The sequence below is a fragment of the Petaurus breviceps genome, unplaced genomic scaffold, assembly GCF_028583685.1.
Source record: "Petaurus breviceps papuanus isolate PSGF00001 unplaced genomic scaffold, PetGlider_PUasm1.0 90397, whole genome shotgun sequence".
NCBI classification, from domain to species: domain Eukaryota; kingdom Metazoa; phylum Chordata; class Mammalia; order Diprotodontia; family Petauridae; genus Petaurus; species Petaurus breviceps.
Genome location: NW_027187239.1, coordinates 1287583 through 1310297, shown reverse-complemented (window position 1 = coordinate 1310297; position 22715 = coordinate 1287583). Strand labels below are relative to the sequence as shown.

Sequence of the window (22715 nt, the reverse complement as noted above, 5' to 3'; positions counted from 1 at the left end):
TCACTCCATGCAGAGACCCAAGGTCACCACCCTCTTCCATTTCCAGACCCAGCAACTAGGGAGCTGGGGCTCAGTCTGACACCCTGAACCTCACGGGAAGGACATTAAGCCTTTATCCAAGGAGCCATCAGGGCTGGGAGAAGGGAGGTAAAGGCTGAAGACACAGAAGCTCTGCCAAGTTTAAAAAGTTTACCTTCTGGATAATCTCGGGGGTCATTCCAACCAGCTCTCCCAAATCCATGGGCTCACCAGCACCCTAAGGAAAGAAGAGCAAGGCTGAGAGGGGGCCTGAAGGGAGGCCTGGACGGCAGGGGATCCATCAGGACCAGCCGTGAGCATACACAGTCCTGGTCAGTGGGGCACTCACCACAACGCTGGGCTGGGAGCTTGGCACGGCCTGGGGGACGATGAGGCCGGCCTGGGGCTTCAGCGTGGCCAGAGCCTCTCGGGCAGCAGTGACCTCCTTCGTGAGACGAGCAATGACACGGCAGGCAGCGTCATGCTGGTAGAGCGCATGTGACAGCTCCTGGCGGGTGGTCTGCAGCTGCTGGCGCAGGGTGAAGCTGTGGAGCATGACCGCGTCCTTGGGGAGAAAGGGACCGGGGTGAGAGCAGAAGCAGCCGGCCGGACACCAGGCCGAGCCACGTCTGTGGCTGATGCTGCGCCAGGAAGAGAGCAAGGGAATGACCGACAAGACTCGAGGGAAGACAGAGCCCCGAGTACAACGTGTGGCTCCTTCCCAAGACCCTCCCCTAGCCCTGTCTGGCCTCGGGGTGGGTTCAGCCAACCGTGAGAGGCTCACCCTCAATGATTCTGCCGGCCTCCAGGGACCCGCTCGTCTCCCTGGGGCCCTGTGGTGCTGCCCTTTCCGACAAGGCTCCCTGCCCGGTAGGGCCCTGGACAAGGTCCCTTTTACAACCCCGACCCCACCCCACCCCTGAAAAAGGGGAGCCTGGCTCCTTGCCCCCAGTGCGGCTCTGGCTCCGAAGCACCAGCCCAGGGACCTGACACCCACCGCCCAGTCCTGGGGCTCTCACCCATTCGTCCTGCAAAGCTTTCAGGATGGCCGGGATGCTGGTGGCCGAGGGGGGCTTGGGCCGGATGGGGTGGGCAACTGCGGGAGAGACAGAGGGGGCTCCCGATGCATGTCCGGGGGGCAGTGCCTCCCGTGCCCGCCCCCTCCTCCCCCCGCCCCCCCCAAAGCCCCGGCCCGGAGGGGGCACCTTTGATGTCGATGAGCTGCTCCTCCGACAGCGGCTGGTTGTTGATGGGGTCTGTGCCATTCTCTGCGATGTACTTCTCAATGAGCCTGCGCTCGTACACGTGGTTGGAGACGGGGGACACGCAAGGGTGTTCGGGCACCTCGTTGGAGACTGGGGAGGGAGAAGGGCTGTGAGCATGGGGGCGGGGCTCCTGGGCATTGGGGGGGGGCTAGGCGGGGGGGGGGGGGCGCTGGGGGGGGCGGGTGCCAGCCTGGGGGGGCTCCTGGACGCTGAGGGAGGCGGGTGTCAGCCTGGGGGAGGGCACGGGAGCACCTGCCCACCCCCACCTGGCAGACCCACCTCCGGAGGCCTGGGTCTGGGCTCACAGCCACCCCCCTGGAGGTTCGGGCCGTGGGGCTGGGTCCCCCCACCTAAGCATTGGCGTGTCTAGGGAGGGGGGCCAGGAAGAAGCTTGGGGGGCTGTGACCGAGGACCCCCCAGGTCGTCTGGGGTCACCAGGGCCTCCCCCCAGGGAGCCGCCACCCCAGTCGGGGGGGGGGCCAGCGTACTGAGGCCGAGGCGCCGCCCCCCACCAAGGGCCCCAGCTGACCCAGTCCTCGGACCCTCCCCTCGGGTGCAGAAGGGGGAAGCGCCTACTGTGCGCAGGTGCCGAATACAGACCCTCCCCCTGCTTCCCCAGGCCCCGCCTCTCCCTCCTCGGGCGTGCCGTCCCGGGGGCTCGGCGCACACAGTCAGCACTTAAGTGCTTGCTGACTGACGGACCCATCCCCAGGCCGCTGACACGCCGGCGCCAAGGCCCCCACAGGCACCGCGTCCCATCCTCCCCGCCCCATGTTACAGATGAGGAAACTGAGGCCGCGGCGGGAGGGTCACCCCGGCAGGGGGCGGCCGGGTCGGGCCGTGGGCGCCGGTCCCCAGTTCCGCCCCGGGAGGCCTGGCCGGGGGCAGGGGACCCGGGGCCACTACTCACTGGAGCAGATGAGGGACATGGCGCCGCCGCCACCGCCGCGCTGCGGCTCCCTTCCCGCCGGTCTCTGCTTCCGGGGCTGCGGCCTCTACTTCCGGTTCTCCCCCTCTCCCGGGGTGGTTCCGGTTCGGGGGGGAGAGGGGGAAGGAGGAGGGCCGGGAGCGCGGGGGCTTCACGTGGGGCAAGCCGTCGCGCGCGGGATCCTGGGGCAACTAACGGAAACGGGTGCTTCCCGGCATGCAGTGGGCCCGGAAGGAGCCCTCCCGCCCCCATCCGGACTTTCCGGAAGGACATGGAGTCAGGAACTACATTTCCCATGATGCAGAGGGTCTAGGGGACGTCCAATTCCCGGGAGGACTACGGGGAGGTGGAAAGATCGCGAAATTTGGTGTCCCGGGCCTTGCCCCTGATTCGAGTTCTCGCCCTAAGTCGCTCGGTTTGTTTGGACCTCGGAGGGCGGGGCTTGGCGCGTACTAGCCGTCCTAGTTTGAAATCTAAAGTTACAGGACCACAGAGGTGGAGCAGGTCGGGGCCTTAGACGCCACCCAGACCACCTCTTCCCGTTTTACAGATGGGTAAACCGAGGCACCGGGGGGGCCTGATGCTCCCCTTACAGAACACGTGATACCGAGGATAGGTTTCCCGTCACACTCAGGGGCTGCAGCCCAGGGCATGGCCCGTACCCATTAGTTGCCTAATAATTGCTGGTTGGCTTGGCCCGATGGAGGCTGTACATTGGTGCTCCAATATTAGGTACCACCCTCTGCCTTCCGGGGGTTGCCATCAATCAGTTCCCCAAGGGATGCAATGTGCAAAGTTTCTGCAAATCCTTTCTGCTGAGGCTGCACGCTGGTAGGGCAGAGGGAGCTGGGTTAACTCTTCTGTTGCCAGCCTGTGCCTTGGTTTCCCCACCTGTAAAAGGAGGGGTTGGACTCGGTGACTTCAAAGGTTCTGGCCCCAAACCTGTGATTCAGGGGTCCTCTGACCAGACGTTTCTCATGCGTGTGTCCTTGGGCAAGTCCTTTCCCCTTCCTGGGCTTTAGTTTTCTGCACCTGTGAAATGGGAGGGTTGGAGCCTTCTGAGATCCCTTTCACTATGCCGAGCCAGGAGGATCCAGGAAAGCTTCCTAGAGGAGGGAATGAGAGCTGACCCTAGAAAAAAGATGAACATTCGGAAGACCCCAGGCTACTACCATGGGGAGGCAAGCGTGCCCATTGTTCCTGCTCTCCTGCCCAGGGCACAGAAGCTCACTGCTAAGCAGGGTTTGAGTCCTGCAAATCTGGACTGCCTCACCAGACTCGGTGACCAGAGGGGTCTGGTGGCAGACCCAACAGTTCTAGCCTGGGAAGCTGCGAGGGCAGTGGCTGGCCTCTGGTAGCAGAAAGAATACAAGATCATTAATTTTCTATGGCAAAGTTGGGTCCCAGGGCATTGTACATGGTCTAGAGGCGGCAGGAAGCTGGGGAAGGAGCCAGAGAGAAAGGCGAACTAGAGCTGGTGCTGTCTATGGAACAAGTGAGAAGACCATTGACTTTGTATTTGGGAGCCAGAGCCCTGCTGCTGCTCACTAGCTGAATGACCTTGGGCAAGTCATGGGATCAGGGGCTAGGACTGATAGGATTTAGAGCTGCAAAAGACTTCAGAGGCCACCTGAGTCTCATCTTCATACCCTCCTGGGCATGAGCTTTCTGTTCACTCTTCTAGTGACCCCATTTGTTCTTGGGATTTCAGTCATCACATACACCAAGAGAAGTATCATAAACAGGTCTGTGGGAGAGTAGGTTTTTGCATACATATATCTGTGTGTTTATATATGTAAGCGACACATATAAACACATGTACTGTGTATGTACATGCACATATATTCATATACATACATGCTCAAAGACTAGCTCCAAGACACATCCCATCTTGGCTACTACATATTACAATCTGGACAAGCAGCAAGCATTGCCCTAAATTTTGGGGATACAAAAAAAAAAACCCAAACCAAAGGTATTCTTCATCCACTGAACTTTTCTGTATGACTAGTTAAACCAGACTCTCTTGATTGATTAGGAATCTTAATAAGCAAATGTTCTAGAGCTTGACGCAATTGAGGCGATTGGGTGTGAAGTAGAGAGAGCACTTGGCCTGGAGTCAAGATCTCAACTTAAATCCAGTCTTAGACACTTTCTAGCTGCGTGACTCTGGGCAAGTCATTTAACCACTGTCTGCCTCAGTTTCCTCCCCTGTAAAATGGGGATAATAATGGCACCTACCTCCCAAGGCTGTTGTGGGGAAGCAAATGAGATAATGTCTGACAGGGAATTGTGAAGCTTGGCTTTTGCTGGAAGATTCTCTACTCTCTGGTTTTTTATAAGAGTGAACTGATAGACCAGCTTCCCCAGTTCAGAAGACAGCAGTGCTCAGCTGAATGGGCCTGTGTTCTGGAGGCTGAAAGGGGACATAATTCTCCTGCTTCCCTTTCCAACTGAAAATGGCTGAAGTGGGGGCCAAGGCCCGGGAGACTGGCATGTTCCTGCCCAAGCATCCTGAGACGAGACTTTCCCAGCTCTAGAGATGGTATCAGCCAGGCCCCTGAGGGATCTCCTGCAGAAGCATATGGCAAGAGTGTGCCTGCTTGGCCCTGGGGCTTGCCCCGGGAGATTTCCAGGTTCTATAGGTCCTAAGTTTGAGAGTTCAGCCACCAGCTCTTTAAAGTAGGGGGTCTTAGCCTTTCTTTGTGTTATGGACCCTTTTGGCAGTGTCTGATGAAACCCATGGACCATTTCTCAGAATGATATAAGTGAATTAAAATACCTAGGCTTACAAGGGAAACCAATTATACTGAAATTCAGTTATCAGTAAACACAAGTTCTGGGGCGGCCAGGTGGCTCAGCAAGTAAGAGCACCGGCTCCAGTGTCGGGATGACCTGGGGATCAAATCTGGGCTCAGATGCTTAGCACCACACCCAGAAATAACTGGCCGTGTAACCTTGAGCAAGTTACTTAACCCTGATTGCTTTAAAAAAAAAAAAAAGGAACAAGTTCATAGACTCCACCAGAAATCTATCCACAGACCCCTGGGTGGGTGGGGTCTCTAGGCAAAGAACCCCAGGGTAGGGGGAGATTTCCTTAGCAGTTTGCTTCTTGGAGAAGTCAAATCAAATCACAAGCACTTATTAAGCGCCCGCTGCATTCCAGCCCCCGTGCTAAGCTCTGGGATATAGAGAAGGGCAAAGGACATTCTCTGCCCTCAAGGAGCTCACAGTCTAATGGGGGAAACAACGTGGGAACAACCGCGTACCAAGCTACAGACGGGATGAACTGGGGGTCAGCTTAGAGGGAAGCCACGAGCACTGAGGGCTTGGCAAAGGCTTTGTGCAGGAGGGGCCACTTCAGCTGAGACTCGAAGGAAGCCAGGAGGCAGAGGTGAAGAGGACGAGCCCCAAAGACCCTGGGACAGCCAGCTGGCAGATGTAGGAGGAAAATGACCAGGTGAAGAATGTGTGGGAGGGGAAGAAGCCTGGAAAGGGAGGAAGGGGCTTGGTGATCCAGGACCCTAAAAGCCAAGCGGGATTGAATATATGATCTTGGCAGTAGAAAAGGGAACCCCTGGTGAAAGGACAGAATCACCAAAACGCCTCCCACAAGGGACGAAATAAGGTCATGACTTGGGAGAAGAGAACTGGACCTCACCATGAACACCCCCCTCCCATTACTGTGAGTTATGTGATCAGGGCACCTCTGCTGGCAAGGGGATGCTTGCTCTAAAGCCCCCAAATATGTTTCCCTTGGGACTCTAGGCTTCTATGAGAAAGAAGATCTTCCAGTCACATTAGAGGGTCACTCTGATGGCAAGCAGAGTTCAGCTCCCATCCAGGCGGTGTGCATGGGTGGTCTGATGCCTGGCTTTGTTCCTAAGGTCTGTGGATTCTTTGTGTCGTCTGCAGTTTTGGTGGGGGTGAAATCAAGTCTGCCCCGAAGTCAATGCCCACGTTATTTTGAGATCTCCTTAGGAGGCAGGAACTATGTTTCCTACCTTTGGAGAAACCTAGACACAAATTCTCCTGGACCATGCAAGCAATTTTCTTGGAGTACCTAGAGGTCACTAACGAGCCAAAGAGAAATAATAACCCTTTTGGAGTCAGGCTTCAGGACTGGACCCAGAGCATGTGAGCTTAGAGCTTTTGGGGAGACCTAGATCATTGATTTCCTGTAAATATTGTTTTGTTGTTCAGTCATGTCCAACTCTTCATGACCTCATCTGGGGTTTTCTTGGCAGAGACACTGGATGGGGTTTTCTATTTCCTTCTTCAGCTCATTTTACAGATGAGGAAACTGAGACTAACAGGATGAAGTGACTTGACTAGGGTCACACAGCTAGTAAGTATTTGAGGCTGGATTTGAACTCAGGTCTTCCTGACTCCAGTCCTAGCACCCCATCCACTGCGTCACCTAGGTGCCCTAAATTCCAAGTGAAATATCCTGCTTCTTTCTCTTGGCTTCTGGCATGCTCAGGCTGTTCAAAATGTGTGGGATACCCCCTCTTCTTATATGTCTCTGATTTAAGAGGGGGGAAGGTAGGGCAATTGGGGTTAAGTGACTTGCCCAAGGTCCCATGGCTAGTTTTGTTTTAAGTGTCTGAGGCCAGATTTGAACTCAGGTCCTCCTGACTCCAGGTCCAATGCTCCATTCACTGTGCCACCTAGCCACCCATCTGTCTCTGATTTCTTGCCTTTCCTCAAAAAGTCCAAGCACTGCCTCTGACCTGAAGGAGAACCCAAATGCTCTCCCTGCCCATTCCCTCAGAAATGACTTCTGTGCTTGCTTTGGAGAGATCTTGGGTTTATTGGGGCATATAAATATACCCTGGGGTCTCTCCCATGAGAGCCTAGTCTGCCTTCTGAAGATTTGGATTGTTTTCTTTGCACCTCCCTATCCCCAGCATTTAGCCTGGTGCCTGGGACATAGCAGGCACTAAAAATGCTTGCTTGCTGAATGAATGAATGAATGAATGAATGAATGAATGAATGAATGAATGAATGAATGAATGAATGAATGAATGAATGAATGAAAAGGGTTTAGGTCCTACCTCAGACAGCTCCAGTGGGAATAATCACCTCTCTCTAATCTCTCTCTGTCTCTGCTCCTAGTTCATTTTCCTTATTTATTCTTACTCTGTATTTATTTTTCAGTCAATCAACAGGTTTTTATTAAAAACCTACTGTGTTCCAGGAAACGAACAAGGTGTTGGGAAAACAAGCACAGAGTGTGAAATAATTGCTTCTCTAACAGGAATAGGAGCTCGCATTCCAATGGGGAGAGAAGTACATATCAAACTGTGGACAGCATTAGTATAAAGTGGACAAAGAGGAGGGGGGGGCCTGGCTGGGGAGGGTCGGGCAAGGCTTCTGAGAAGGGATCCATAGCTTTCACCAGACTTCCAAAGGGGTCCTCAGCACAGAAAAGGCTGGGAACCCCCGAGTAGCCAGAAAAGAGAAGAGGGGAAGGGCATGAGCATCCAGATGGTGCCAACCATGTGCCAGGCACTGGGCTGAAGGCTTTACAAAGATCTGATCTGATCCTCACAGCAACCCTGGGAGTCTACCTGCTATTACTGTCCCCATTTTACAAAACTGGGGCGGACAACTTAAGTGACTTGCCCAGGGTCACAGAGATAGTAAGTTGGAATTCAGATCTTAGTGATTCTAGACCCAGGTCTCTAGCCACTATGCTACCAGCTGCCTCAGGACCTAGGACAGAGCCTGGTATAGCACAGATGTTAGGATGAAGAATTAGCAAAGGAGATTGAGGAGGGGTCACACAGGTAGGAGGTTAACCAGGAAAGAGTGGAGAGTTTCCAGAAGATGAAGTTGATTAGCCACCTCAAATGCAGCCGATGGATTAAGAGGAGGATGAGGACTGAGAAAAGCACCCAATTTGGCAATGTATAACTTTAGCTAGAACAGTATGAATTACGTGGAAAGCCAGATTGCTAAAGGTTGAGGAGTGAGACCCCAGCAAGGCTAGTGCCTTCCCTCTGAAATTGCTTCCAATTAAATTCACCCTGTATACCAAATGACAGGGTGAGGCTGAAGATTGGGGGGGAGGGGGAGGACTGAGGATTCTATCTGCTGCAGAAGACACAAGGGGATGGCATCCAGTACAAAAATAGAGGTGCTGGCCTTGGCAAGAAGGATGTCTCTGTAGAGACTGGTGGGGGTAGGAGGAGAGAGTGGGTGATGGGATAAAGTTAATGTGACAGCAGGGGGCTCCCTTCCAATGACCTCCATTTTTTTCAGTAAAGAAAGAAGCAAAGTCTTAAATCTGCAAGTGTAATTGAGATCTGGCAAATGCCCACCTGAGATGTTGCCTTTCCAGGTGAAGAGGCTTGGAGCCTGCTCCTTGAATAATCACAACCACCCTTACATGGAAATACTTTGGAAAGACTGCAGTGCACATGGATGTTCTCTAACTGGTACCAGTTGACCAGCTACGTGGTTGGGAGGAATCTTGTTTTATTGGTTTTGTATCTGGAAACATTGGTGTCTTCAAAAAAGTCTGAATCAGTACTTTGACTCATTTTTGCTCCATTCCTGGAGGTACTCTGTGACTCATCAAGAGAGTGATAGCATGGAATAAAGGGAAGGGCCATAAGGCCTCCCACCCTTTCCTCTGACACCATATAACCCCTGAGAAATGAGGCCCTCCTTGGCCTCTTTCTTCTTTTCTGCTCTAGGTCAGGAGTGAGAGTTATAGCAAGCTAGGCATCGAGTGTTGGGATCCAGACCAGGTGTTGCACAGCCTGGCATCAGTACCCCAAGGAGTGACCTTGTGGTCTCCATCTCAGCAGGACTCATCTGGCATCTGAGCTGCCTGTGGAATTGATCTTGGTATGGCCCATGCTGTGTAGTAACTCAGGCTAAGCTAGGCATCTAATCCTGCCCTACCAGAAGGGAGGGAGGAGAGGGAGGGGGAGTGGGTATTATGCCCCTGGAGGGCACCGAAATGTTTGCTCTTGCTATATCTTCAAAGTAAACATCTCTCTGTAAAAGCCAATCAATGTTAACTGGTTAAATGGAACTGGGGTGCTAGTCATTAGCCCCTAAAATGAGGGAAACGGAGCTGGTGGGGCAAGCCTGAGGTAGAAGAGCTGTACCTTCCTGGCTCTAGGAAAGAAGGTCAAAGTGTACATTCACACAAATGCAATTGCCACATCTTTCATTAATTCATCAATTAGCTGTGATCTCTCCCCCTATTCTTAAGAGCTCTTGCTCATCACTGTCAAATACCTTAATCTTCTAGACAAATAATAATCAAGGTTGCTGGCCATAAAATTTATTAGCAGAGTAATCAACAATAAAAACACATAGGCAAAAAAACTTATTTACACTGTCAGCTGTGAGAAAGCTTGCAAAGGTCCCTTTAACCATAACCATTTAAGGGCTGACAGTTCTGGAAACACAGTCCCAACCATTTGCTTTCTCTCAGCAAAACCATTAAAATCTTTTCTTATGAATTCTCTTCATGTTTCTCCCCAAGATACAGGTTAATTTCTGTTTTTTTTTTAAACTTCTATTTTACCTTTTATGAACAGCCCTACCCTTCTTTAAGTTAAGAACTCTTTCCCTGCCTATAATTGTGAAAAGTACCTTCTTTGATTTTCTGACTATTTTTTTTGATGTTACTTTGATAGTTAGGTCAAGTATCCATTTGGAGATAATTGTGGAATGTAGTGCAAATGCTGATCTATATCTATTTTCTGACCAATAGATCACCAGTTATTTTTTTTTTGGTAGTTTTCCCTACATAACATCTTTCTAAAATTGAATTTATTTTTGTCAATTAAAAATATACCTTCTCTCTCTCTCTCCCACCTTTGCATTGTCCTTTCGAAAACAAATCCCTTGTAACAAATATGCTCAGTCAAAACAAGATGGCCATGGCCAAAAAGGACATGTCTCAATCTGCACCGAATGCCCCGTTCTCTGTCAGGACATAGCATCTCACAGGACACAGCAGAGGTCTTGTGGACCTGTGAGGACCTAGAGGACCTAGACTCAGACACCACTTCTGATGCGTCCCTGTCTGCCTCTGAGCTAGCTGCTCACCTTCCCTGGCTGTCACACTCCCTACCTACGATGTACAAATTGATGAGGGCTGAGCTATGGCTTCCCAGGTTTCTTTCGGCTCTAGAGCTGACAATTTCCCACTGCCAAGTCTTTGCACAAGGCATGCCTGGTATATTTTCGCTCCTCACTTTTGCCTCCTCACCTGCCTTCAAGATTCACTCAACTCAAGCCGCTTCCTACTTGAGAACTTTCTTGATGGTTAGTGCCTTCCCCCTCTCTCCTAGCCCCAAAGTGGCTTTTATTTATACTTCTCTGTTTGCCTGACTCCCCCGTAGCAGTAGACTGTAAGCTCCTTGAGGACACGGGGAGTTTTGCCTTCCTATCTCCAGAGCTAGCACAGGGCCTGCCTGGTACATCCATAGCAAACATCTAATAAAGGCTTGCTGACTCAAAGGGAAGCACAGAGTTCTTGGAAGATGCAATTTCTTTTTTTTTTTAATTAAATTTTATTTTTTTTAAATCAGCTTTCTTTTTAAAATCAGATTTCTGTCCCTCCCATTCCCCCCACCTTTCCTTTCAGTTCTCCTAAGAAATAAGTTCTTGGTCGCTATCTCCTGGCCTTGGCCTCAGCCATCGCTGTTTCCAGTAACTCCCGTTATCACATTTAAACTGTCTCCTCAGCCAGTGGCAAACTGTCACTCCAAGATTCCATCGTTTCTGCATGATACAATGACATTATCTATAATGTCTCTGGAAGAAACTATGGAATCTGGCTAAACACTTGGAATGGCCTGTCTGTGCCTGGGAATAGGAGTGGGTGAGGAAAGGACCTCCCTTTTCTCCACAGAGGCCGGTTCTGTGGCTATGGAGTATGGTAGGCTCTTCAGGGACAGAACCTCAGACTGTGGATTGGCTTTCATTGAAAGTCATTCTTTTTACTGTGAGGTGGACGGGCAAGGGTAGAGACAAAGGCGCACCATCAGTTATTTTTCTAAAAGGTTGTAATCTCCTTGAGGGCAGGGACAACTTTTCCTCAATATGCCAGGGCTTGGCACAGTGCCTGGCTCTGTCTGCTCACTGGTCCATTGTTTGTTTTATCTCTGTGTCCCCCGACTCAGGACCCTCACATAGGAGCAGCTTAATAAAATACAGCCAGTTATGCAATAACTCTATCTACATGTTCCTAAAAAATCACCTCACTGGGCAAAATTGAGCCACAAAAGCCACAGGGCTTATGGGAAAGAGTGAATTAGGGCACCACACTCAAAAGCTTTGTAAATAACACATAAAAAAAAATAGAAACATACTTTTTAAAGTGGTAGCGCAGTTTTATACATGTTAAATGGCACTTCACCTTGAAAAAGACCTGAAGTTTGCTTGTGGAGGGGGTTAGATCCGAAAGGGGGCAGCCTGTGAACTATTTTGAAGTGGTGGGAGGAGGGTTATCCAAAGTCGCGAGAGAAGCTGGACCACCAGATGTGGTTGGGTGATTGACTTTTTGTTTCCTCTGTACTCGCTTAAAATATACATACAATTTCTGCTGCTTCGCCAGCTTCCTCCTTTCATACTGAAGGCGCCGGTAGGGTTCCAAGTTGGTCCGGATGCCCCGAGCCACGATTCTGCTGCGTTCAGCGTTATAATCGTTATCTTCAAGCCACTGCAACTGTTTTTCAATGACGCCTAAAGCATCCGATAGCTGGGATGTGTCCAGCTGCCTCGGCACGGCCTTCCGGTCATCTTCATCGTCTTCTGCCTCCACCTGGCCATCCGCGGCAAGCTGCTGCATGTCCTCGGTGGCGAGGCGATCGGGGGCAGACTCCAGAAGTTCGTCTACGTCCTCTTTCTTGACCCCCTCAAATCCAACTTGTTTTGCCAGATCGACACAGCTCGCTTTGATTTTTTTTAATTGCTCCGAAGGTTCAAATCCTTTAAAGTCGTGAATCAGGTCCGGGAGCATCTTCTTCCACACGCGATGCAAGCACTCTCTGGTGACGTCATTCCAGGCCTCCACTATGATATCGATGGCCATTTTGATGTTAAATCTCTTCCAGAACTCCATAACGGTCTCCGCGTCCTCGCCTCCAGTAGCCGCGAGCAGCGTCTTAAACGTTCGCCTCAGATAGTAGGCCTTGAACAGGGCTATGGCCCCTTGACCAAGGGGCTGGATCAGAGACGTGGTCTCCGGAGGCAGGAAGATGAATCTGACGTTGGGGTTGAGCTCAGCGATGGTCAGCGGGTGGCTGGGAGCGTCGTCGATGATGATAAGAATCTTGAAGGCCAAGTTCTTCTTCTTGCAGTAATCCTCCAAGACCGGGAAGAACTCGGCGAACGTGTCGATGCAGATCTGGGCGGTCATCCAGCCCTTCTTGCTGTGGCGGTAGTGGACGCCCAGGCTGGCCTGCACGATGCCCCGCAGCGCCTGCGGCTGCGCCGAGCGGTACACCACCACGGGCTTCAGCTTCAGGTCTCCGCTGGCGTTGGCCCCCAGCATGACGGTCACGCGGTCCCCGGGCGCCCGCAGCCTCGGGCCCTGCCTCTCGGCCGTGGAGATGTAGGCGCGCCGCGGCATGCGCTTGTAGTAGAGGCCCGCCTCGTCGAAGTTGAAGATCTGGTCCAGCGTGTAGCCCTCGTCACGCACCAGCTTCTGGATGAGGGCCGGCAGCTCCTTGGCCGCGCGCAGCTGCGCGCTGGCCGCCTCGCCCAGCAGCTGCAGGCTCTGGAAGTTGTAGCGGTGCTGGAAGCCGCTGAACCAGCCGCCGCTGGCGCGGAAGGGCGCCACGTCGCCGGGCCCGGGCGCCTTGCGCTGCAGGTCGGCGTAGATGGACAGCGCCTTGCCCCGGGCCGCCAGGAACGTGGCGCCTGACCTCTTGCCCTCCATCCACAGGTTCAGCAGCCGCTCCATCTCCTCGATCTCCTTGGGCCGCGTGCGGAGGGCCTTGGCGGCTCTCGCGCCTCTGCCCGTGCGGGACGTCTCCTGGATCTTGATGGCGTTGTCGCGGACGGTGGGCAGCGTGGGCTCCTGGAGGCCCGTGGCGCGGGAGATGTCGCACGTCCTCTCGCTGCCTTCAAAGCGCTTGATGATGTCCAGCTTCTCCTTGACGCTCAGGGCTTTCCTCTTGCCGGCCCCACCGCCGGACAGCTTGCAGCCGGGGCGCTTGGACATGGCCGCGCCGGGGGCGCGTGCGGACCTTCTGCGGTGAGACGGTCACCGCGGGAGCGGCCGCCCACCCCGCCTCGGAGGAGAACCCCCGGGGCGCGGGCTCCCAAAGGCGGCGGCCGGTCTGCGCCTGCGTGCTCCGAGGGGGCTGGGCCGCCGGCTCGTGGCCGATTTCCCCGTTCTCGCCCACTAGCAGATGCGGGGTGCGCGGCGCGGGGCTAGTCCCACGTAGCCATCAAGTTGGAACAAATTCGTGCCTCAGAGTAGAACTGACTGTCCTTTCGAATGGAATCACGGGGAAGGCAAGGAGGTGAAGAAGCTGTTTGTGGGACGGGAATTGACCGCACGAAGCGCATGCGCCTGCCTCTAGTCTGGGAGGGGGACTCGGGCGCTCCTGAATTTTTTTTTTTTTGACTGGGACAAAACGCATGCGCCAACTTGCGGCGCTCTAAGGCTGGGGATGTGGTCACAGGGAGAGCAATTGACGTGCGGAGCCTCTTTTTTTTTACTCCGGCGCACGCGCAGACTGCTTCTCTCTGGGGCGGGAGGCTTTGCCTCGCCTCCCGCACCGCGCAGGCGCAGATCGCGACCGAGGCTCCCAAGTCGAGGCGCCCGAGGCCGGCCACTGCGCGTTTCTAGCGGATCCGCACGTGAAGGGCCGACCTCGCCGGCGCCAGTGAGTACGAGCTGAGGCGGGGAGGGCCCTCTCGGGCTGAGGGGGGCGGGACACCTGGCCCCCATGACCGTACGGGCTCGCGTGTACCGAGCGGGGCGCCGCGCGGGGTCTGTTGAAGCGGAGCCGCGAGGGTCGGGGGACCGAGAAGGGCGAGAGAGGGGACCCGTTGCTAGGCAACCGGGGGCGGCGTTTCTAGGCAACCCCGGCGCCCCGCGGAGCGCTCCTCCTGCGGCCGGAGGGCGTGGGGCGGGCGCCCCCGGCCCGGAGCTCCCCCAGCCCCGGCTCCTCGGGCGGCGCCCCCGCGGGGGTCGTCACGGCCCCGCCGGAGGCGCCGCCCAGCAGGCTTTGGCAGCGAGCCCCGCGCGAATATAGCTCTGGTCGCTGCCCGGAGAGGCTGCGGGGCCTTCCCGTGACAGCTGCCAGACAGCAGCTGTCCGGGGGTGAGCTGGCCGGCCCGGGCTGCCGCGATTTGGGGGGGGCGGGCTCCGAGCCCCTGCTGGGCACCTGCCCCCCCCCCCCCCACCCAGCACCCCCCCCAGGCCTTGTGACCTTGCGCCAGGGGGTGGTCCTGGGTCCTTGGGCTGGAGCCCCGGCCGTGTAAAACCCAGGTGAGCAGCGCTTCGGCCCTCAGGCTCCGGACCCGTCCATCAGGGCCCCTGCACCTGCTGCCCCGGCTGTTAGGACGCGTCCTGCCTTTGACTTGATGCCTTGTGTTGTTAGTATGGCCCTGCCCGGCCCATTGGGGGTTTTCTGGGCAAAGATGCTGGAGCGTTGGCCATTTCCTCCTCCGACTAATCTTACAGACGAGGAAGCTGAGGCAGACAGGGTAAAGTGACTTGTCCAGGGCCACACAGAAGTGTCAGAGGCAGGATTTGAACTCAGAAGATGACTCTTCCGGACTCCAGGCCTCCCCACTTGGCTGCCCCGCCTTGGGTAGTAGCATTTGGATTCAGTTCAATTCATCCAGCATTTATTGAGTACCCTGCCCCCCAGAGCGCATTTTGCTGTGTAGTAACAGCTCCCCTTCCCATTCACCTCGGGCCCTTCCTGGCTCCTCTGCACTCCGGCTCTCACTGGTCGAGCTGCAAGTTGTCCGACTTCTCCAACTGCCCTGGGAGCATCTCCTGGAGGCAGCCAGAGGCCAGGAGCCAGCAGAGGGCAACCAGTAAAGGACCTTAACCACCCTACCGTGGTGACTCAGAATTCAGAGAAACCCGGGGTAGAAGGAAGGAACTGGGGGCATTTGGATGAGCTGGGCTGCCCCACCCTGTCCGCCCTGCCCACATCTGCTAAAGAATTTAGAACCTTCCCTGAGCTGCTGAGCAAATGAGGCCCTTGGCTTCTGACCCCGTGGAAGCACCTTCCAAAAGAGAGGCTGCCTCCTTGTACACCCCTGACACAAAACCAGGAACTCCAAGCCCTGTGCTTTAGGCCCTAGGAGACTTGGCTTTCGCTACTGGGTCCTATCTCGGTTGGCTGTCTATTGTTTTGTGGGGCTTTGTTTGAACTTGTTGATGTTGCCTGGTGAAAGCCTCCAGCTTCTGGAGGGCAGAGATTATGTCTGCAGGGGCAGCTCCCTGGAGTTAGAAGGCCCAAGTGCAGGTCCCAGCTCTGCTGCTACCAAAGCTTCTTAAAACACGGATGCTCGTTGTTGGGAGGTCACTTCGTTCACCAGCACAACATTCCTGTCACCCCTCCTTCCCTTGTCACACAGGGTAGAAAAGAAAAAACCTGCCCGATCCTGACAAGCCCTTTTGTCTCTTTGAGTCTTACTTTTCTCTTATGTAAAACGGATAGGATGGACACTGGTCCTGTGATTTCATTGGCATCAGGAACTAATGGATGAAGGAACTCCTCCTACCAGTGTAGTTGCCTGCCTTGGTGAGAGGTTAATGGGGCTCAGGACCCCACATCCACCACGTGATGGAGGAGGGACGGGAACCTTGGTCATCCTGACACTTCCTCCACTCCGACATTCTGCTGGCTCCGATCTCCTCTCGTAAATAAGAGAGGCCGAGTGAGTCCCTGCTATAGACCGTTTATCTAGTGGCCAGGGCTGGGTGCTTCAAGGGGGTGCAAGGCCCTGTAAGCTGGGATCCCTGTCCTCAGAGGTTTGACAGCCTCTCTGGGTGGTGAGATACCACAGCCAGTAACTCCTGCCCGATTTTTCCTGCCTCTAGTTGTCCCCAGGTCAAGACTAGGATAGAGACAGTGGTCTAGCAGCTTTAGGATGTTGTAAAAAGGGTTGTTTCTTGGGGGCCACCAAAGGACGCCCAGTGCAGACCAGCTGGCATGTCGGAGGAGCAGACATCTCCTTTCCTTGCCTCATGCCCACAGCCAGCTTTGGAGTTCAGGATGATCCAGCCAGCTGAGCAGAGGTGATCACCCACACTGACCTTTTGAAGTGGAGGAGGTGATATCTGTTCCATCATTCTTGGAGGGGGGTTATGATATTGGATCTTAACTCAAGGTCCCTGTCCTCTGCAAGTTCTGACGTAGTTATGACCCAGATGCCTCTGCCTTTGGCTTGTCTCACTTTCTGTGTGTTGGCAGCCAGTGGCCATCTGTCCCTGGCACACAGTGGGTACAACTTCCCTCCTCATGGGCTGCTTTTTTAGCAGCTGTCCCCAGGCCTGCGATCACTACTTCAGGCAGGAGAGGGAAAAGTGGTTTCTGGGCCCTCTTGCATTCTCTTCCTTCAAAGCCAGGAAAGATGGGAAACAGTACTCCCCTTACTCTGTGTGCTTCTGGACTGAGCTTTCCTGCTAATTGTTTGAGTTCCCTGGTAGCCTAGCAAACATGGCTGTCCCTCACAATCTCAGTATCAGGTGAATCATGGAAACGCCCTGAAGCAGACAGGTTCCCTCTCTGGCTTCTTGCCTCATGCCCCTGGAAGAAGAGGGAGAGGTAGATAGCTGCCTGGTTCCTGCTGGGCATTCCAGGACAGCTGCTGCCGACCGAAAGTGTCGGCTCCCCCTCAGCCCATAGGTTCCCTTCCTTTGTGCTTCTTTGCCCGCCCCCACACACACACACACACAGTGCTTGGGGTGGGGAGTCAAGGCCCCTGGCTGCCAGTTCCTGCCCTTGAATACTCTGGGTGCAGGAGAGCTCACCACCTTTTGCTTTCTGACCTTTCTGACCTTTCCTTTGCAGTCTCGTTTCATCCGCTTGGGTATCAGAAGCAGCACTGGAGAATTGAGGGCATCCCTCATGGACCTGACTCCTTTCATGCTTCTTGTATCTGCTTTGCACTTCACCTTTGAGGGACATGGACTAAGAGAGTTTTACACTCAAAAGTAGTAGGGCATGCTGACAGGAGAGTGCTGGACCCGAAGTCAGGAAACCCTGCATTCAGATCCTGCCTTGTGTGTCTTTGACCAAGTTCTTTCCCTGAGCCTCAGTTTCCTCATCTGTAAAGTAAGGATAGTGATGACTGTAGGACCTGGCCCACTATGTTCTTGGGAGCTCACATGAGCTGAAGGCTGTAAAGGCCTGTACAGACTTAAAATGACTGACTCATTGGGCTGAGGACGTTGAGTGATGGAGCCTTTGAGTGCGCCCCGTGGAGGGTGAGTGGCTGGCCTGGGGCTGAGTGGGTGTCGGTGAGAGCCAGGATGTGCATCTGGGCTCGCTCCCGCCTGCCCTCGATGCCCCAGTTCTGTTCTCTGATGTTTCCAGGCTGTGTCACTGGCATGCTTTGGGAGGACCCTCACCGAGCGCTGCTCCTGATTAATGATCTCTCAGAAGTCTTTCTGCTCCTGTTCTTTTTCCCTCTCTAAACCATCTCTTAGCATTGCCAGCCCAGCTCAGCTTGGCTGATCCCTGCTCAGAATCTCGGAAGTCAAGGTTGAAGTCTTGGCTTGGTGCTCAGGGCTCTCTAGGGCAGGTGGGTGGAGTGGTGGATAGAGGGCTAGGCCTTGAGGCAGGAAGACTCCTCTTCAAATCTGGCCTCAAACACTAGCTCTGTGACCCTGAGCAAGTGACTTCACCCTGTCTGCTTCAGCTGGAAAATGAGCGGGAGAAGGATCTAGAAACCCCTTCAGTATCTTTGCCAAGAAGACTCCATCCAGATGGGGTCCTGACTGAAAGGATTAGACAACATCATCCAAGTCCCTGGCCTTGGCCCTAGCTCACCTTGACCCCAGGTCAGCTCAGGGTTCTGTTCTGCGTTCCTGGAATTCCTGGAATGCCTCACACTTTGTCTCTGCTATCCTTTAAGGCCCAATTCTCATGTCCTCTCTTCCATGAAACCTTCCTAGAAGCCACCCCTCACCCTTGGCCCTTGAGCAGCTGGGTTTGTGTTAGAGACATTGGGTAGCTGTCAGCTTCTTCCCTGAGCTTCCTGAGGGCAGGTGCCATATCTCAGAGATCTTTGCATTTTCCCCTCCAGAATTTAGCACTGTGCACTCGCTGCCCCTTGTGGTCTTGGTTGTCGTTAGTAGGTAAAGAAAAGCATAATGAGAAAGGCTTAATGAAAGAGGAACTACACACTGGTTACATGTGACTCCGGGCTGGGTCCCATGGTCTCGTCGTGAATCCATCCCAGCCAGCATCTGGTCTTTTTCCAGAATCTGGGCTTGGTTCGTAAGCCTTCCTGGTTGAACATCAGGCAGGGAGAGAATCAGATTTCCACCAGGTTTTGGAGACCAGATCTTTAATGATGCCTTTTCTTCTTCTTCCTAGCAGGCAGTGCCATGCTGAGATTGCGCAGTAGGTTCTTGATGGGTCGAATCATGCCCAAAGCAGTCTTGTTGGCCTTTGTGGCTCTTCTTGTCCTGAACATGGCAAGTTCCCAGCAAGACTTCCATTCCAGAAAACAGCAGAAGAGGGACCCCCCAGCTGATTTCCTGTCCCAGACAGGGTCAGCTATTCGGCAGACCCTGGACGCCTGGATCGGGCCCGAGATCATGCACGTTGTGGCCCAGGTAAGGATGAGATTTCATGGCAAGACAAGCTAAGAGGACTGTCCATGGAAGGGGGGACTGGGTGACAGGCCCGGTTAAGGTCACAGCCATTGCTTCTAGGGGCAGATTCTGTTGAGTACCAGGATCCTCCAAGGTAAATGTTTAGGGAAGAGTAAGATGAACACATGCCCTGAAGTGCGGGTTCAGCAGTTCGTATCAGCCCACCCTTCAGCTGCTGTCCCTGTCCCAGTCATTCCCTGGTTCCTTCCTTTCTTTAAGGGAGATAGGTAGAAAAAGAGCCCATCCATTGGACAAGTCTGACTTATCTAACTGTGACCCAAAGACCTTGATGTCTCATGGAGAAGAGTGAGATGGTGGCAGGACTGGGGGTTTGTTTTCTCACATGGAGCCCATGCCTTGGGTGGTTACACGGCACTGACACTGTCATTTATCAATGTGAACGTTAGCAGAAGGCCTGCTCATTTCATGCCTAGCGATTTCAAACTCAGAAGGTCTTAACCAACAGGACCTCCTAAGCCTCCAGGATCCCTCTGATGGGGAGAAGGCAGGCCCATGCTGACCTTGGTGATAGTCAGGACTGGTAGACATAAAATAAGGCCTCTATTCCTGCTTCCATCACCATTAACCAAGCTGCAACTGACCTGTCCAGAATCCCAGGCTGGGGAACTAGCTGGACACATGGCATCATCATCCCTCATTAGGGCAGGGGACCTTCACCTTCCTTGTGCCCTGGGCCCTTGGGCAGTCAGCCTGGTGAAGCCTGATGCTACCGTGGTTTGTGGCCCACACTGATGGTTGAAGGGAGATATGCCACATTTCACTTAGAGGTTTTTGAAAATAAAGATGTCCTTCTTGCCCCAGCCAAGTTCACAGTCCTCTGGCCTTTTCTCCATGGAGCCCTTGGGACCCCTCCCTGCTGCTGCTTAAGAAACTCTTCGGTAGATAGAGCTGGACCCTGGGAGAGTTGCCCTGTCTGGGGTTTGTTTTTTACTTCAGTCCTTCCACCCCCCCATCTCAGTATAGCTAGAACTATGACTGCCGCTGGATCTAAAAGTCACTGAATTTTTGTTTGGTCCTGCCTCCAGTGGGGAGAAGGGCACAGCTGTTCCCCGGATTCATCCTGCCTTCTCCTCTCTCCTAGACCATGTCTCAAGCACTATGGGCCATCTCCTCAGCCATCTCCGTGGCTTTCTTTGCTCTGTCTGGGATCTCTGCACAGCTCCTGAATGTCATGGGGCTAGATGGTAAGGAGGGGAAGGACTAGCTGGGTAGGCCAGGCCAGAAAACAGGGGCCTGGTGCCTGCTTTTCTGAAGGGGATGGGGCAGGGGTTGGCTCTGTTTCCAAGCACTTTGATGCCTCTCATGCTTCTAGCTGTCCTGGGGGAAGATTCTCGGCCTAGGGAGGCTGCAGTAATAGGTTTACTCCTTTGAGGGATCGGTATCTTCCCCTGTCCCTAAACGGGGCCCTTCTCACCCCCACCCCCCGAGGCTTTTGGAGTATTGTTGGCACTCTCTCTGTGGGTTCTGCTAATGCTCCAATTGCCTCCCTCTCCTAGGTGACCACCTCACCCAAGGATTGAAGCTCAGCCCTGGCCAAGTACAGACCTTCCTCCTGTGGGGAGTGGGGTCTCTCATTGCCTACTGGGTGCTGGTCTTGCTCCTGGGCTTGCTGTTGGCTCTGCTGGGCCGGATCCTGTGGGGCCTGAAGCTGGTCATCTTCCTTGTGGGGTTTGTGGCTGTGGTCAAGTCTGTGCCAGACCCTTCCATCCGGGCCCTGATGCTGCTGGGGCTGCTGAGCCTGTATGCCCTGCTAAGCCGGCTAACTGGCAGCCGGGCCTCAGGAGCCCAGCTGGAGGCCAAAATTCGGGGCCTGGAAAGGCAGGTGGAGGAACTCCGCTGGAGGCAGCGGAGAGCCGCCAAGGCCTCCCGGGGCGCTGAGGAGTGAGGGGGCCTGGGGCAGAGGCGAGGGAGCCCCAGATGTCACTGCCACTGTCATCACACCAAAGAGCTGAGCTGCTTCTGGATCCCGGAGCCCTCCGCCTTACCCCGCCAGGAGATGAGGGCCAATGCCCCCGCTCTCTCCCCATCCCTCTCGCCTCCTTGGGGGCTCTTCTTTATAAAGAGGCTTTTTAGAGAAGCTTTCCCTGGCCCCCCAGCCCAGCGGGGCCATGGAATGTTGGGGGAGGCCCTGACCATTCTCCACCTCCTGTTCCTGTCCTTCAAACACACCACTGCCGTGGCCTTCATGAAGACCTCCAGACACTCGTGGCATGGATGGACCTCAGGCAGCATGCCCCTCCTCTTTCTCTTTGCTGTCCTGGGAACCCCCCTTTGGTGCCCTTGCCCCCTCTCACTTTTGCCTCCTTCTTTGCTTCCCTTTCGCCCTCCCGGCCTGCATCCTGCAGGCAGCTTCATGTGTCCTGTGCACCACCACCCAGTGGGGAGGAACATGAGCTGGCTGAGTGAGGATAGCTGGAAACAGAAGCCCCCAGAGGTCTTAGGGGCCGGGGTGGGTATAAAGTCTGTGACAAGTGCCTTCAATCAAGCCAGCAGTGCCTGCTTCTTGCCTGCTGTACCTAGGAATGTGTATCATGGTGTCTTTGGAGTCGAGAGGGGCGGAGCCTCCTGGAATCCAGACACTGCCAGCCAAAGAGCCCCCACTGAGCAAGCCTGTCCACTTCTGCCCTGAGCCTGTGAGGAATAGGTGTCCCGTGGAGTGGATCCATCAGAACCCCCCCACCCCGAGCTCCCAAGGCTTCTCTGGGGAGAACCAGCTTCCTTATCACCCCCCTCCCCGCCAGCATCACTGCCAGCCAGGGACCTGTGAATAACAGGGTGCCTGGAAAGAAGGTGGCCACCACCACTGGGAGAGATGAGGCCAAGGGGGGAGCCTGGTGAGGGGCCCAGCGGCGGGTGGGGCTCTGTCTGACAGTGCCCTGAAGCAAATGCCCAGGGACTGATGAGGAATCAGCTGCAAGCATCTCTTTGTATTGAAGCTCATTGGGTTTTAAATTAAAAAAAACAAATGCACGCTATTTTATCTTGTTCCATATAAAACATGTTTAATCAAAGTCTCCGAGTGGCTAGTGATTTCCCAACTTACCCCCAACCCCCTCCTTTCCTGGTTTGAATTTTCCCCCTTTCACAGCAGGGGGTAGTGAAAGGCTTAGTGCCGGGGCGGGGGCGGGGCGAAACCTCCTCTTAGTTCCAATCGCTGCCACCAGGGGGAGCTCGGAGGAGGGCGCGGGGCTGGGACTGCTGCAGCCCCTCAGAGGGGCCCACCCGGACCCTCCCAGAGCAGCACGGCTGCGCCTGCGCAATGCAAAAGGGGTTCACGGTTTCGGGCGAAGATTGAGGATTCGGTGGGGAGAGGGAGAGGAGATTGGCTGAGCTGACTGGCCCAGCCTTCCAGCTTATGCAGACACACATGCCTGCCTGGGACAGACGTACGCTCCCCCTCCCCAAGCCAGCCCTCAACAGGTGCTGTTCCGCCCTCCCCCCGACCTGGGCCGAGCGCTTCCTCCTGTGCTAGCACACACGCAGCACGCAGCTAGAGCAAGCCTTGCCTCCAGACGTTGCGCGCTTGCACACACATACGCCTTCCTTCAGGTGCTGCACGCACGCCCCCCCCCCTGCGTTCCCTCCAGTTTACTCTTTTAGCGCTCTTGCACACCCATTTGTACACCCCCAGATGTCCCCACACGCGCGC

General features: G+C 54.6%; 3 protein-coding genes across 8 annotated transcripts in view; 1 reads left to right on the top strand and 2 right to left on the bottom strand.

The window, feature by feature from the left end:
• Nucleotides 1–22715, bottom strand: part of PRPF19 (pre-mRNA processing factor 19) — a 353360-nt gene that overhangs the window by 5206 nt on the left and 325439 nt on the right. Inside the window, exons 2-6 of one of the 2 annotated variants that reach the window (XM_069108564.1) lie at nt 2194–2402; nt 1224–1373; nt 1038–1114; nt 368–583; nt 194–256 (exon numbers count right to left, since the gene is read on the bottom strand). In XM_069108564.1, coding sequence (XP_068964665.1) covers nt 194–256; nt 368–583; nt 1038–1114; nt 1224–1373; nt 2194–2212 — 525 coding nt within the window. In that variant the 5' untranslated portion in view covers nt 2213–2402. Of the gene's footprint in view, nt 1–193; nt 257–367; nt 584–1037; nt 1115–1223; nt 1374–2193; nt 2439–22715 lie in introns of those variants that run through there. The other variant, XM_069108563.1, reaches the window with a different exon arrangement.
• On the bottom strand, nt 2691–13411 carry LOC138177392 (tigger transposable element-derived protein 1-like). The gene is made up of 4 exons (XM_069108572.1): nt 11781–13411; nt 3485–3562; nt 2948–3039; nt 2691–2848 (listed from the first exon to the last, which is right to left on the bottom strand). The coding sequence occupies exons 1-4, from the start codon at nt 13409–13411 to the stop codon at nt 2691–2693; spliced, it is 1959 nt and encodes a 652-aa protein (XP_068964673.1).
• On the top strand, nt 13551–22077 carry TMEM109 (transmembrane protein 109). 5 transcript variants are annotated; one of them, XM_069108556.1, is made up of 4 exons: nt 13551–13715; nt 18768–19006; nt 20148–20250; nt 20563–22077. In XM_069108556.1, exons 1-4 carry the CDS (start codon nt 13691–13693, stop codon nt 20949–20951), a joined length of 756 nt encoding a protein of 251 aa, XP_068964657.1. In that variant the 5' UTR covers nt 13551–13690; the 3' UTR covers nt 20952–22077. The 5 variants fall into 5 exon arrangements, with proteins under 5 accessions (XP_068964657.1, XP_068964661.1, XP_068964656.1 ...); XM_069108560.1 differs by having other exon boundaries at nt 18765–19006; nt 21587–22077; XM_069108555.1 differs by having other exon boundaries at nt 18765–19006.

Bases quoted from the DNA above. Each gene is read 5' to 3' on its own strand.
- TMEM109 (XM_069108555.1), top strand. From the start codon at position 13,691: ATGGAATCACGGGGAAGGCAAGGAG. The intron at 13,716-18,764 runs GTGAAGAAGCTG...TCTTCTTCCTAG, and splicing joins ATCACGGGGAAGGCAAGGAG to CAGGCAGTGCCATGCTGAGA. The intron at 20,251-20,562 runs GTAAGGAGGGGA...TCCCTCTCCTAG, and splicing joins GAATGTCATGGGGCTAGATG to GTGACCACCTCACCCAAGGA.
- LOC138177392 (XM_069108572.1), bottom strand. From the start codon at position 13,411: ATGTCCAAGCGCCCCGGCTGCAAGCTGTCCGGCGGTGGGGCCGGCAAG. The intron at 3,563-11,780 runs GTATGTATATTT...TTCTGCTACCAG, and splicing joins CTGGCGAAGCAGCAGAAATT to AGGCCAGCCACTGCCCTCGC. The intron at 2,849-2,947 runs GTACCTAATATT...CCTGGGCTGCAG, and splicing joins CCCCCGGAAGGCAGAGGGTG to CCCCTGAGTGTGACGGGAAA.